At 34.3% G+C, this 16,403-nt stretch overlaps 1 protein-coding gene across 16 annotated transcripts in view; it reads right to left on the reverse strand.

The window, feature by feature from the left end:
• LOC128858243 (voltage-dependent calcium channel type A subunit alpha-1) overlaps positions 1-16,403 on the reverse strand; it is a 273,728-nt gene that overhangs the window by 58,220 nt on the left and 199,105 nt on the right. For all 16 annotated transcript variants that reach the window (XM_054094347.1, XM_054094344.1, XM_054094345.1 and 13 more), the window contains 3 exons: positions 8,217-8,495; positions 5,092-5,294; positions 4,774-4,982 (listed from right to left, as the gene is read on the reverse strand). In XM_054094347.1, the coding sequence (XP_053950322.1) occupies positions 4,774-4,982; positions 5,092-5,294; positions 8,217-8,495 (691 nt within the window). The remainder of the gene's footprint in view (positions 1-4,773; positions 4,983-5,091; positions 5,295-8,216; positions 8,496-16,403) is intronic.

Genomic DNA, 16,403 nt, shown 5'->3' on the forward strand with positions numbered 1-16,403 from the left:
TATACAAACAAAATAACTTCTCAATTATTCAAATTATCATGTCTGTGGAGTTACACTTCCCAATTGAATGGAGATGAAGATGTAAATAAGCAAATTTTTCGATTTTATGTCCCGAAAATCTCTCAAATAATTGAAGAGCAGCCTCTGTATGAACAAAGATAAATTTAGTGCAGGTTTCGTCTGGTTTTTCAAAACGGTGATGTAGTTACCGTAAGCGTACAGTAAGCTCGCAATTTGGCGTTAACTCATGCCATGATAATGGATTTTGGGCTGATCATCTCTTGTGAGAATAACACACGGCAGTCATTCGGTTTCAAAAAATCGAGGACGCGAGCCATACGCTTAACGAACAATCGACTATTATTTACATGACCACTAATATTGCAAAACGACGATTTTGACTTACCATCCAAATCATCCGATTTTATATTACAGGACTCTGAAGTTGGAAGGTATACGCCAAGGTATTTGAAGTTCAAGGTATACGCCAAGCAGCAAAGTGATTTATCTATCTCAATTAAATATCAACATACGTCGGGAAATTGGTGCCATTTCGGCGATGTTTATTCACCAACGTGTTGGAAAACGCCGAAAAGAGCAAAAGTGGTAATTTGCGTGATATCATCTTCAAAAAGTATTTAGTTAGAAGAAATCTTCTTTAACTATACTAAGTGAGTGCCATAAAGGTCTTTTCATTTTCAGAAGTAAATATGATACTTTTTCTTTAAATGGCCAACCCTCTATATTGAGCGTAAAACTCCAAAAAGACTTTGAAGGACAATTAAGCTAAAAAATTGTATTAGTAACGTTCAAAACAGTTTTTTATTTTCAAATCACAGTTTTTACTTCGATTTAAACTCTGTGCATTCCAAAGAATATTTTTCAAAATACTTTGCTATGGTCATTAAATATTAAAAATACGTATAATTTTAAACAATAACCTACATAATTGGATTATCTGCAACATTGTACAAGAAAAACATCAATCCCTACAGTTACAGGACAAATTTACAACTCTTTTATAAAGTAAACAAATTTCTTTTTTTTTCAATTAAATTATTAACATTTTTTTTTTTTTCAACTTTAAAAATCGAACTTCATACGGAGTTGGAATTATAAACTCTTAACTAAAAGATGCATATTTGTTGTTGTATATGTATGTATATACCTCCTTCCAATTCTGCATTTTTTAAAACGTTTTTACACATTTTACATACAAACAAGTGAGAAGAAATGATTTGCATTATAAACTTATCGGAAAGAGTTTTGCTGAATTTAGTTAACTTTTTTTTAATTTTAGTTTAGTTTATAATAAACGTTCTAAATTTAAATTTGTGCATGAGCATATTGGTTTTTAATTTAATATATAATCACTACCCAGGGATAGAGTACCTACAGTGATTGGCAAACGTCAACTGGTGACTTAAGAAAAAGAAAACTAAGTGTTGTGTATAGATTTTGCTGAAGTGGTGCTTTTCGAATTTCAATTTCACTCAAATCTTTGTTTAATTTAATAAAAAATCAGAAAAACGAATTAGTTTTACTCAGCTATTAAGTGTAATCAAGAATAGTTTAAACAAATTTTATTTCGATTCTACCCGTTTAGCCAAATCGAGCTCGTAAAGTTAAGTTCAGATTAAAAGTTTGGAGAGTCTTATAATCGCATTTCGAGGCCAAAGTCGTGGTCGTATACGCTTTTTTAGATTTAAGCATAAATGTTGTTGTAAAATATGCTGACCTTGATTTTTCTAACCAAAAAAAAAATCTATACAATCGCAATACTAAAATTATCATTTATAACATTTTTTATGAAAATTTTATATATATTTCAGATTAGCAAATGGCCCAAAACAGGCTAGCTTAGTATAATCGATTTAATTGACAATAGAAGCGGGCCGTACAAAAGCAATATGTAGCAAAACTGTAGTCAAAGAAACAGAATCATATAGAATTTCTCGATACGCGCTTAAACTAAATTTGTATACTCGGAAGTCCTAGGACCTAGGTGATACCCCACCTTTGCACTATATTTACAAATTATTGCCTGTAAACCGAAAAACCGAACTATTCATACTAGTTCGAGAGGGGCTGCAATTGGAATGGTATTTTTTTCTTTTTTCAGAGGTTAGGTTAGATTAATTTGGCTTAACAACACTGTTTTCAATTGGACCAGAACATATAGACAGATACTCATAAAATCCTGATCCTTTGCTTCGAAATGAAGAGAAAGAACACTGGAACAAAATAGCTGTAATGCGATCTGCTAAATAGTGCACAATGGCTGATACTAGACTCAGAGATACCCTTAGTAATACCATTCTTATTAGCTATGTATGTTTGACTTTTCACCGGTTTCCACTCGATCACGCCGTAGGTGCGAGTCAAAGTCCTTTAAATAGTTCAATTAATACTGGGTGTCCATGTATATTAGTATATTTTTTTCATAAATTTTCCTGACAGTGATCGGCCTTTCCTCCTGGAAATTTTAACAGAAAGTCGATATCATATCTCCGCGCAACGAAACGAATCGCTTTACGCGTGAACAACGTTCAAAATGCAAGATCATTGGGTCATAACTGGGAAACTCATAAGTCAAAATCATCTTTTTTGAAGAAGCGCATTTTCATTTCGGCGGCTTGTGTAACAAACAATACTGGCATACCCGTGGATAGGACAACTCTGACATTATCGTTGCGAAGCCAATCCTTTCTCAGAGAGTGACAGTTTATAGTGGGTTTTAGAGCGTTAACATTATTATCCTATTTGCTTAAAAAAGAGCTACAGAGCCATGATAAACCATTTTCCGCGACCGGAGATTAAAGAGAAGGACCTTGATGTTAATTTGTTTAAGCAGGATAGCGCACCATGCCGTCTACCCCATACCATCTACCCCATGCCACTATTGATATTTTTATATTATCAACCGACTCGGCGATATCAATTGGCTACCCCAGAGCTACGCTTTGACGCCCTTATATTATACTTTTTTTGTGGAGTGCGGTGAAGTAGTTATGATAAGCAAATAAACCTATAATACGAGTAATTTAAGTCATTAGGATATATATCGAGGAAGTCATTCATGAGATAGAGCCATTCTTTTGGAAGACTTCGAGATGGTGGTACATCTCACATTTCATTGCTATTTTTAGCTTAGTAACAAAGCAGTCTTGCCTGTAAGTGCTCACTGGGCTCTGCTTAATAAGGAAGCATGGAGAAAGGCTGGCTCTGCCTTCGGCTTAAGGTCAATTACTAAAAGTCTGTCGATTAAATCTGGAGAAACCAGGGGTGTTGCTTAAATGTTGTAAAAAATATCACAAGAATAATATCCACGGGGAATTATTGATGATAAAAATATTAAACTATTAATTTTTACTTAATTTGTAAAAAAACTATTTATATAAAGTAAACACGATTTTGAAATTTTAAAAGCGTTTTTCTCGAAGCTATGTTTTTCAAACTGGAAGACAGCATAACTAGTGCTAACAAAAGGCGATCTTACAAAAAACTATTAAAAAAAAACGGTTTTTACGGTCAGTTAAAAATTACAGTATTTTTAAGATGCTGCTATTTAAAATATTTTACAATAATAAGGTATAAAATATTTTTGGAAAAACTTGTGTATTTTAGTTATTTGTTTCTCTATGTCTTCAGTCTTAGCACATTGATCTCAGTCATAACGGGGCACTGCCTAATAAGTAGACACGCCCAAAAGATGGATGTGCAAACACATGACTTCTGTAGAAGTTGTCTATATGAGAACGAGGAAGATACAATCTCGCACCTACTGTGCCACTGCCCTGCTCTATCCAGAGGCAGGTTTACTATTCTGGGTAGACAATTTTTTAATGAGTTAGAAGACCTCAGTTCTATAGAAATCAGAGATATTTTAAAATTTTTGAAAAACACGCACTGGTTTTAGGAGAGATAGGGACAAGCTCCCCACGCGGCATCACAATGGGCTATGAGCCTGAGTGTGTCCCACATGACAACAGCTTCAACCTAACCTAACCTAACCTTCTCTATGAAACAAGGAAAAATTAGGCAATTATTTTTACACGTAAAAAGGAGCACTGGCTACCATGGCCTTTGGCTCAAACAAAATTGTGATACCTTTGAATTGTGGACAGCCAAAATTTTTACTTAAGGGAAAGAGATGGGATTTCAAGGTTAAAGAAAGGCAGGTGGGATGAGAGTTCAAGGCTTATCTGCAAACCAGAATTGATTTATAGATCTTAGTGGTTTTGCGAGCTTATTAGTAAATAATATGGTTTTTAGGCCGTGTTAGGTTTTTTCCTATATAGTGTATCTATATAATTAATGAAATATTGAAATTCAAAAAGCACACACTTTCAGCTCAAGTGATATAAATACTTATTTTAGTTACCTGTAACAACTAACCTTTAAAATATTTTCTACACCATTAATTTTACAAAAAAAAAATCGAGAAATTAAAATTATTTAAAAATAATATTTCTTACGATTGACTTTCGACTCGTTATTCCATTTTCTTGGTGCTAATATTTTACAGTTTTCTTCGCTATGGTTTCTTATTTACAACTTATAGCTAAAAAATTCCTAAAATTCCCAACTCATACGAGTACAATGTATGTATGTATACACGTACAATATGTAGGTGGATGTGTTGGTTTTTCCTTTCGAAATATACATATGTATGTGTATGGATTCCCATACTTATAAGTAAATACGCCAATTTCTTTCTTATATGTAGGTATATATCTGTGTGTGTATATAATTGAAATTGCAAAAACTTACCGGCATGCCAGAATCGATTTGTCCAAACCGCGTCGTACGCCACGACTCCAATATCAAAAGACCGGCGTACACTTTACCAACTGACAATTTCCCCTTATTCAGTTGGTCTATGGGTGGTACAAGCAAATCCAACATTTTCTTCGCTTGCAAAGGCCATATATTCGTTATGGTTTCCCTAAGTTCCATATCCGCTTGATCCATTTCCTCCGCTGTAACAAAAAAAACAGCAACAACAACGTGTGATATGAGAATTCTATTATGGTAGTTGGCAATTGAATAGTTTCTATTACAAATCTTGCAGTTTTATCGAAAACTCACCAGATCTCATTTTTATACTCAGATTTTCGCGTATCAACGCAAAAAGCGTCGTTGTGAATTGTACTCTCATTTCGTCATCCAAAGGCATATTCATACGTATTAGCTTCTTGTAGGCGAGGCGATTGGGACATTTGTTACCGAACCCCAACGGAGGATCCATATTTTTCAACATATCATACATTTCCGTATAATGTATTCTACCACTAAGATTTTGGTTTCGTAAATTTTTTTTTCGATTCGGATTTTTGTGCGATTATTTTTTTTAAATTTCAATTAAGTTTGTTTTTGTTTCGATTTTTTGTTGGTTTTTTTGTAAAAAGCATGTATGTAAATAAGTAAGAGAATTTATTAATTTCGTGGAAATCTTCAATTAAGTTGTGGTGCACACAACGACACAAAGAATACGAGTACGACAGATTTACAAAAAAGCAATAACTTCTTTACGATTACTGAGCAGAATATAGAATATAGAAATTTACTGAAAATTAAACAAATTTACTAAATAAGTACAAAGCAATGGACAAAATTTTATTTACATACATAAAAATTAATAAAGCATAATAAGATACGATTTGGCGCTGAATATTTTTTTTTTTTAATTTTTTTATTGCTTTGTCGAGCTGAAAAAAGCTGGAAAGTTGTAAACAAGAAGCTTTAGCAATACTTTCGATAATGCACAATATGCATATGTATACATATTCAAATCGAAAATAGCCCTTTTTTAATTTCCAATCGCTGGATGGTTATTTATATTGATAAGCAACCTTTGCTAACCATTGTAATAATTAACAGATATCTAAAGCTTTCTGAAGTGTAAAAATAGCCAGCTTCTGCTTTGAGCTTTTTGAGCAATAACAGCGAAAAGTTCAAAATTTCTGAATTTAGAAACTAGTGTGCTAAGCAGTAGTGCGCGATAGCAACTTTCACGGTTTGAAATTTAAGCTTTTAAGGCAAATGCGGCTTTCAAGCTTTCATTGAGTCTACATATTGCATATAGGTTGAGAAGATTTAGCAATATACTTGTTATACACGGAAAATAATTTGTAATATTTGTTATTGTTATTGGCCAACATAATTCAAAGCATAGTTTTATAATTGCATTTAAATACAATAAAAATAAAAATTACACATAAAAATTGCGCATAAAATTTGTTGCATGAAATGATTTTTTTTAATTCTTCCTATACCTCGAAGTATCTCATTGATATTGTTTTCATGTTTTGTTTTACTTTCATCCAATATGAAACAAATACGAACAAATAATAATCATTTAATATAGAATAGAGCTTTCACAAAAGCTCTGAATTATTTACAAATAAGAGAAATAAATTAAATAGTGATCTTGTGTAACATATAATTATGAATATAAGTAGAAATCTCATAATGTATGTAGATGTATGTACGCCCAAGTGATCATGTCCATTGTAATATCCAACACATTTCTATAAAACTTTGAAAAAAACTCTCTTCTCGTGTCTTCTCCTGTCTCGTAAATTTGGTATACAGATGGGTCAGAGCGCGCGAATGGTAGGATGGTGCCTTTGTGAGATCGATATCCCCAATATTTCAAGCGGGAATCTATGGTAGGGAATGCTTTCGAAGGGACGCAACTTCGAAGGCAGCTATATGTATATTGCATTCTCGCACAATAATTGCCAAACCCGGTGCAGAATACTTAACTCTCCTCAATAATGTGTCAGTAAACAACCCTGGGCTGGGTACAAAGCTACGAAATTGTAATGGTAATGAATAGGTGGACTGCCTAGTGAAATTAAGCACTACTTTAATATTCGATGGACCAGAACTTTTTGGGCGCTCACCAATGTCCACACAGATTAATTTATCAAAGAATGAGAAGATAGTAAATTTCCACGACACCTGATGGAAAGTCCAGGGCAGGGTAGGCTAAACAGTTTGTGCTTTCCTCCGGAAGAGCATCAAATAGGCTTCTAAACGTGGATAGATTGGGCGGGTGAAAACTCACTGGTTTTTATACGGGACATTGTAGTATTCGATTTTATTTTAGAAAATTACAATTCGTTAGGTCCTGTTCCTCAAATGGATGCAAACGCTCCGGCCCTGAAAGAATTCGATGAGGTATAAGTTAGTGGTAGCAGAGGAAGAGAACGGCCTCCTCTGCATTGGAAAGATCAGTTGGAGAAAGACTTGGCGTCACTTGGAGTATCCAACTGGCGCTGGTTAGCATGAGAAAGAAACGATTGCCGCGCTTTGTTAAACTCGGCCAAAATCGCGTAAGCGGTTTTCGCGCCAATCAAGAAGAAGAAGAAGAATTAAACAAGCGTCTGCTGTTTTTGTGAACTGAATAATGAAAGGCCAGGACATATTTTCTGCAAATGTACAGCGCTCTCTCATCCAGGTGGTGCTGCTCAAAATCCATTATTGATATGAAACAAAAAGCCGGTGAAAGTAATCAAATTCATCAAAAGCATCTAATTATGGGCTTTTCGTCCTGCACAGTAGACCAAATTTAAGGACGCAGTGCATTATGGGCCAGTTATATTAATAATGGATAGTACCTAACAGGCAAACAAAATATTATTTATCTAAATTTGGTACTCTCTGGCAGAAATTCGATAAAATTGGCCAGAACTCGGTTCGGTATGGCTTCTGCCTCTAAAAATTATATTCAGTCGTCCTGTAGTAATAAGAAATATTGTTAATCAAGAGTTTGAGTTTCTTTAGACTCCCCAGGTATTTTAGTAAGCTTGCATTATGTTACTACACATACATATGTATATAGGTACATAGGCTAACTTTAACGTGTTGGATATAAGACTAAATTATTGAAAATGAATTAAATATACAACTTTTATAACATAAAAACCTACAGTAATGCCAACACTTTAAAATTGAAGAAATGAAAACCAAGTGTTGTTACCAGATCAATAAAAATAATTTACTTACAAAACACAAATAAAGTGATTAATTGATTCCAACATTAAGAAACACACAGACATAAAAAATGACTAAACATGTAGATGCACAAACGAACAAGTGTGATTTTGCTTAAATTTTTTTTGTTTTTTTTTTGTGAAGTTGAATCGTGAACTGTACAGAAAAATGTAATAAAAATTATTTTTAATATATATTAAATTGATAATTACGTCGCATTTGGATCATATTCGGCCCATATCCGAACAAACTCGTCCAAATGATGGGCACCCAATATACTGGAGTCTCTTGTCAGATAATCGAAATTATCCATAATAACGGCAACGAATAAATTCAACATGAGAAATGAGCAAAAGAATATAAACGATACAAAATATGCATATGCCAGTGTAGAACCGCATGTTTCGTTGCCCTTGTCGGCTTCTTCATCGCATGGCCTCCCCTTAAGGCACGCCAGCATAATGTTCGGCCACGCCTCGCCAGTTGCACATCTATAAAGATTTTTCGCAAAATGTTAGTATCCTACATGGTATCGAATTTTATACTACATATGTATGTATGTATATGGTATACTATGTAAATATGTACGAGTATGTATGTATATAATCTATTTAATTTTATTTTGCTAATAATACATGAACTATGTATACGAGTAGAAGGCACTCTTTTTGTTGTTTTTTTTTTTTTGTTTTTGCTTCTAGTTAATACAGTTTACTCGTTGGATATAAGAATATGTGTTTGTGTGTATCTACTTATTTAATAATGTTTTAAAACAACGTTGCTAATTATAATAATTACAAATCTATAGTTGCAACTGGTGTAGGAAAATACACAGCTGGGATAGGGGATTGAGCTAATAAATTTGTTGTACCGTTTAAACTACTGCAAAAGTACAAATATTAAATATAGCATGAGATCATGAGAACTAGCTGTCAAAGTGCCATATAAAATCAGGTAAATATTTTTTGTTTTTCTAATTATGAATTTTATAAAGGGAATTCCATTAGCAACGGCCCAACGTTAATGGGCTGTGGCACCATATGAAGTTACGGCGGTCATTTTAACACTATCGTATTCCATACCTAATGGTACACATGGGCCTTTAAAATAATTGCCGAAGAAAAACAATATTTAATATAAACTGGCTCAAAATTAATCATCCAATTTTGTTTTTGAATAACTTTTTCAGTAAATAAAAATATATTATTTTAAGCAATGGAAATATTTATTTTGATCTTTACGCGCTTCATCGCTTTTCTGTTTGTATACTGCTGCTGTCTAGTTCACGAGCGTTAAATATCATATGATTGGCGTACGACATCATTTGAAAAATTATGAATCTTGCGCCACCTTGTACCTCACGCACACTGTTTTATTTTCACACCAATATGAAACCGTCCTTATTAGAAAACCCTTTATTTGTAGTAGTTTGTAAACTTGTTACACTAATTTTGTAGCTCTTCAAATCAAGTTTTTTTCCTCTACCTGCATTTGTTGTTTTATAACAATTTTTGTCTGTTAGTTTATATTTTTTTAAAGAAATATTACATTTAATAAACCGAAACTTTGCGTTATATGGTTTTTGTTGCACTACGAACTATATTTTTATAAAAAAAATAGAGGGGTTTATAGCATATAAGAGGAAATCATGAGGTCACGTGTTAAGTGGGTAAGGTCGTATTGTTAGCGCAAGTAAAAAACCAAAAAAAATAACCTATCGAACTTTTTATAATCAGAACTTTATGCATCATTTTTGAGAACATTTTTGAATAAGATATTCTACTTCTGCTTAGTCCAGCACTGAATCCTTTAAACTACCGAATCACTGTAGTGTTTTTCAAGCGGAAATAAACGCTATTCATGAAGCCTTAAAATGGCTAAAGATAAACAGAATATAATATCATCAACGGATATCTGCATTCTATCTCTAAATGAGATGGCCAAACAATATCGTATAATCTGGTGCTGGGTTCCAGGCCACAGAGATATACCAGGGAACTGTAGGGCAGACCAACTTGCAAGAGAAGGTACCTGTTTGCCAGACATAAGTAATTTTATGGAGATACCTCTCGCAACTTGTAAGCTTCTCATTAAGGACGCATTAATCAGGTCCACAAATCAGAGATGGATTAGCGTTAACACCTGTGAAATTGCTAGGCAAACATGGCCAAGGCTAAATTTACATCTGTCCAAGAGAATTATAAAACTGAATAGACTTCAAATCAGGACCTTAGTAGGGGCCCTCACAGGACATTGTCTCATAGGAAATCATGCAAAGAGATTAGGCGATTACACGCATGATTTCTGTCCTAGCTGCAGAAATGAGGAGGAGTTGGAAACAATTCAATACCTTTTTTGCACATGCCCAGTTCTAGCCAGAAGCAGGAACCGGTTTTTAAAATCCTACTTCTTAACGAATATAGATAATCTATACATTTTAGGAATCAACAACCTTTTACGCTTTGTCAAAAGCTCAGGATGGTTTAATATGGAGAGGGAAATGTAGTTCAGCCCCCGCGGTTCACAACGGACCCATTTCGTGGTCTAAGTGGCATCGTCGTCTCTATGTGCGATGCGGCTGCCAAACCTAACCTAACCTAACCTAGTCCAGCACTGACATATTTATGTTGAAATAATTAAGTATGTACTTTGTCACGCGGCCATTGCTTACGACCATCTTCAACGATGATTCTATGAGTAGACTATAAGTTGGCAGAGGTACTTATTCAAACGAGCTCTCACTGAAACTTAATCTACGGCTCTTTGTAGCACCCATTAGCTAAAGTTAACAGCAATGATTGAGGCGTTTTTTTCACTTCGTGGTGCTATTTTCTCAACGTAGAGTTTCAGAAAATAATCTGACAGTCAGATTTGAACTAAAACTTTGCAATGCAATAGCAGAGCCTCACGGGTGGTTGTTGAATTTATTTAGAAGCCCTTTGAAAGTGCAAGGGCATTCTTTGGAGACGCGCCATAGATAAACTCACAAGGAACTCCGCCAAGTTGTATCAATAAAGTCTGCTTATAACGTGGATGTTTTTCTGTTTTTCTTTAAACTCCGGCATACATCGGCAGTTATTGAACAGACAAAAAGCAGATATGTATTTCTGGGAATTCACGTGTCGGGTGATTAGACATATCAAGCCTAGGTGCGGAGAAATAAGATCTAAAGCACTAATCTCGTTGTCCTTTACTTGCAGTGATGAGTGCTATCACTGAATCATGGGAACACACGGAAGAGTAATGGATTTCCACGTAGAAAAGAGTGCGAGATAAAAAAATGTTGAACATTATCTCTGCCGCTATCCCACGGAGGTAAAAACGCGGCATCTTGATCTAATCAAGTATTGGTATTGCCAGCGTTTCATATCAAAAAAGTTAAGGGACGCTGGGCTCTCACGTTGCATTATAATTGGGCGTTTGGCTTAAGTGTGTCTTCCTACACCTCGTGAAGAGCTGTAGGCTCTGAAATCTAACCTAAATTATAAATAAGTTTGACTATAATATTGCAAAAAAGTTGATGTCAAATACAGTATGTTCAATAACTGCGCGTCTTATTGAGAAATTTTGACTATTTGAATTATGAAAATATAGTTCATTTTCCTACAAAAATCATATAAATCTAATGTTCAAACTTATCGCAAATTTAAAAAAATTGAAGAAGTTTTTCTCAAATTTTCGAACTTAGAATATTTCAAAAAAGTCGAGTATATATTTCCATATCCCATTGGATTTTGGAATAATAAAATGCGAGTTAATTTAATAAAAAGTAGTCGTTGACACTTCTAAAATGTCTAATATATATGCAATGCACATTCTTCTTGGGCTCAATTTTGAGGGCAATACGAAGAGCTACAACACCAACTGTTGGGGAAGTTAGCCTAGAAATACCTCTTATAATCATGTCTTCCCTCTTTCGGTGCGTTTGAGTAAAACTAAGGTGTTTGAAAAAAAATAATTCTTTCAAAACATCTAAATAAATACCTGATTTTATGAAGCCTACAATTTTTTCACTTCCTGCTACATTTTTTAACTAAACTAAAAGCCCTAAATATTCTTTGACTTACTTATCGTCATAAAACAACTGTTTCAATATCATTCATACAAATACATATGTACACCAGTATAATGTATGCATACAAATTTGTTCTGTTTGTTTTCGAAAAAAAAAAACAATTTCTCATATTTGAATTACTATTTGTTTAACTTTTCGTAGCTGTGTATACCGTGTGATATTACTTTAGGCATATTTGATATTTATTGAGTATATTTAACAAACACTAGTGCACTAAAAACTATTAACTGGGAACTGTAGGATTAAATTCTTGAAAAATTGCAAGCACAAGAAAACTTTTTAAAATAATAACATTTCTAAATGAGCACGTGTAGAGATATATAGAATGTGAAATAAGTGTGTGTGTTTTTTTTTTCAAAAAGAAAAATTCATACATTATAAACTATTTTATATGGACATAAAGAAAAAAGATGAAGAGCACAAATTTGAATTATAATAAAAATTGTTGGACAAAATCCCAAAGTAATGCAAAATAGCTTTGTTAATATTTGACTCGTATATATATATATTTCCTTTGCCAACAAATACGTTATTTAAAGACCTATTACTTTCGTCAGATTACAGATCCGTTTTATATAAATCTGGGTTGGTTACTATTAAAACATCTCTATCTTAACATATTTAGGGAAATCAGCAAAGTGAGAAACTTGGAACACATATTTTTTTGTGACAGGAACTTTATATTTTATAAAGAAACCTAAGACTTTATTTTAATTATAACTTGCAAATATTAATATTTTTTAAAATTAAACATCATAATTTTCTGGAGTTCTTGTCTTGATGTTGGTCTGGGATTGGACAAGGTAGAGATCCAGATGGTGCTCGCAAAGCGGTGTACTATGACCACTATTTTGGAGCTTAGTAGTAGACTAACTCTTGATCGAATTACATAGCAACTGCTTACCATTTCAAGGTTATGCTGACGACATAGTTATAAGATATAGAAGGAAATTCGATGAGACCCTAAGTAACAGAATTCAATTAGGATTAAAACTAACTAGAAGATAGGGTATTAAAGTATTAAAGACAACCATCGTAGCATTCGCAAAGTAATACAAACACAAACATCTTTAACCAATTCGTTTACATGGAACTGAGTTGAAAATGCAAAGGAAAGTAAAATTCTAGGGGTCTAACATTTGACTAAAAATTACTGTGAGAGGCATATAGAGAAGAGATGGCGAGAGAGGCTATTAGAGTATTCATAACGTGTAAATCGATTGCAAAAACAAACTAAAAATACTGTGATAGATCGCCGTGGCTATAGTCAAACCCATTGTTTCCAATGAGACAGAATCGCACGACGAAGCAATTGGCAATAAATACATTAACCAGGTTATAAAGACTTGCGTGTGTTCGCATAACAGTAGCTATGCCTACATGACCCACGACATCAATTGAATGTTCTTCCAGGACTCACACCTCTTTACATTCATATCCAATCCCAAGCGAGAAGAGCTATCCATGAACAATCAACACTATCACTGGCTCAGGCGTTTATCAAAATCGCTGGAATTTAAATATTCTTGCCGAATTAGCCCCCGAGATCTCTATGCCATGCAACATGATGCCGCCGATGTTCACTTTTGTCAAACGCGTCAAGACTGAGCTGAACAATAAAATGACTTCGAAGGGTTACCTAAAACCAACAAGATAAACTAGAGTATTATAACATGGTACACGCACGGATCCCTCAATGAGGGACAAATGTCCACGAACCTGGGAAAATATACTCGAAAGTGGTAGGCAAGAATACAAGTATATCTCGAGCGGAAGTCTACACAATAGAAAGATGCGCTCATTTTAACCTTGAACGCAATTATAACAGCGGAAACCTAGCTATCCTCACTGATAGCCAGGCAGCAATCCAAGCACTTAACTCTTTCCAGGTTACATCAAAAATGGGGCTAGAATGTATTGATAAGCTGACTATCTCAGGCCAGAACAACCGGGTACCTGATCTATGGATTCCAGGATACTTAGGAATACTGGGAATGAAATCGGAAATAAATTAGCCTCCCATTTAAAGGCTCAGACCCATTTTGTGGCCCTGAAAGGTGTAACTTCTGTACTCTTATTCAAGAAATAGAGGAAAGACAAAGAAGATCACACTCTGAAAATCTACCTCGTTTATCGCTATTAAAATCAAAGATAGCAGCTTTAGCCTAACTCGGTTTTGTGATCAGAATCAATAGAAATAATTTTAGAATTATCACAGAAATTCTAACAGCGTATTATAAATTTAATCTTAATAGCCAGGTAATATACTTCAATAAAACATGCAGGTTCTGCTAGAACGAACCTTACCTGGTGCTGATGCATAAGCGGCGCAAACACCTGGGTAAACAGGTAACCAAACTCAATAAAATAGAAGAAATACTAGAATTTATTGAAGAAGTTGGACTAAGAGAAATACTCTAAATCCATGAAGGGGACGCAATAGATCTTTCAGGTTGCAATGTAAAATTCCCTGGAAATAATAATTATAATAGTCCTAACAAACGCCCGTAAAATATCTCTCAATCTTGATCTCGAGTTTCATCTTGAATTTCACCACTTGAAGGTAGATCGATAACTTAATTTGCTGCGACATTTGTCTTATTTGGAAGTCCAGATATAAGTAAATCAGCACTGTGAGGAGGGTCGTGTTGCAGAATATCCATTTGCATATTTCGCGTTTTGACGCCATATTCATTCTATCTATATAAGTCAAGCAAAAATAGCAATCAGATACGTGGTCTACAAGCTCTGCCCAAGTCATTTGTTTCCTAAAAGCCATATGTCGCATTCCTTTTGTCCAACTGGTGTTCCCAATCTTTATCCTGCTACAGGGAAACCAAAATAATCAAGATGACGCCTTTTCACCAGTTCAATGAAATTTCTGTGCGGACTTTTGAAAGTCAGTTCATATAACTGATACTCACTTGCATTTCGAGAAACTGAAAGCGATTAGCGTATGAACTCACAACGGCTACGTAGAGTAATATTAGTGAAAATTACAGTAGCGGCCGCCGTAGCCGAATGGGTTGGTGCGTGATTACCACTCGGAATTCACAGAGAGAACGTTGGTTCGAATCTCGGTGAAACCAAAATGAACAAAAACATTTTTCTAATAGCGGTCGCCCCTCGGCAGGCAATGGCAAACCTCCGAGTGTATTTCAAAAATATCTGCCGTTCGGAGTCGGCTTGAAACTGTAGGTCCTCTATTTGTGGAACAACATCAAGACGCACACCACAAATAGGAAGAGGAGCTCGGCCAAACACCCGAAAAGGGTGTACGTGCCAATTATATATTATATATATATATAGCTGTAACAAAAAATCTGTGGGTGACAGCAAACAAAAAATTAAATTCTTATCGATCAGTCTTACTATTTTTCTGTTTTTATTTCCGCTCATGATTCGATTACTCGTTCAAGAATAATGTTTTCTTTTTGTATCCAAGAATAATGATGCATTTTCTTAATTTTTTTCACTCAGAAATAATGAAGAAATGTATAATTGTATTTTTCCTATGAACTCATAATTTTTGTTTCACCTCAAAAATAATAATGATTTAATTTTTTTCTTTATTCAAGAATCACTATCATTTCCTGAATTTACTTTCTTTTTCATTGTATAAATCTTATAATATTAAACATCATATTTGGTAAGCAGAGAATAAGTACATAGGGTCTAACCATTATTTTGTTTTCGTTTTTTTGTAAGCGCCGCCAATCTGGCGATTTTAACACTGGAAATCAGGGAATCTGCTAAGCGACTGAGACACCTCTTTTTCTTAACATGATATGATTGCTTGTCGTTAAACTACTTTTAGGCCGACTAACTGATATTAATGCATACATATGTATATTGCCTGACGAGTGCCTCCAAGGACCGGACAGTGCAAACTGTAGAAAAAATTAGTGTTTCATTCAAAGTAATAGTCATTGCGGGTTATATATTTTTCTCAGGAAATATTTGAATGAATTGATAAAAAAAATATTTATTTTCAAACAATTTTTCCTAACTTCGCTATGTTCGTCGAACGTGCTTCTCAGATAAGTGCCTTTATCACTATGGTACCTTGTCACTATTTGCTATCTGTGATGATGCACATAACATATAGTCACCAAGAAGCGTGGCCTCTTCTGATTTTTCAGCTGGGTTTTGAAGCAGATATCAACGCACTGATCACCAATTCTGATGTACTATCGATGTGAAAAATTTTTAGAGTTTGTTTGTTTAGGATTCCCGAAAACATCTATTTTTCATCATCACATGCATTGTACTTGACTTTGTAGTAGGTCTATTTAGTTCATAGTTGGCTTGATATCTCTCAATT

The sequence above is a fragment of the Anastrepha ludens genome, chromosome 3 (genome assembly GCF_028408465.1).
Source record: "Anastrepha ludens isolate Willacy chromosome 3, idAnaLude1.1, whole genome shotgun sequence".
NCBI classification, from domain to species: Eukaryota; Metazoa; Arthropoda; class Insecta; order Diptera; family Tephritidae; genus Anastrepha; species Anastrepha ludens.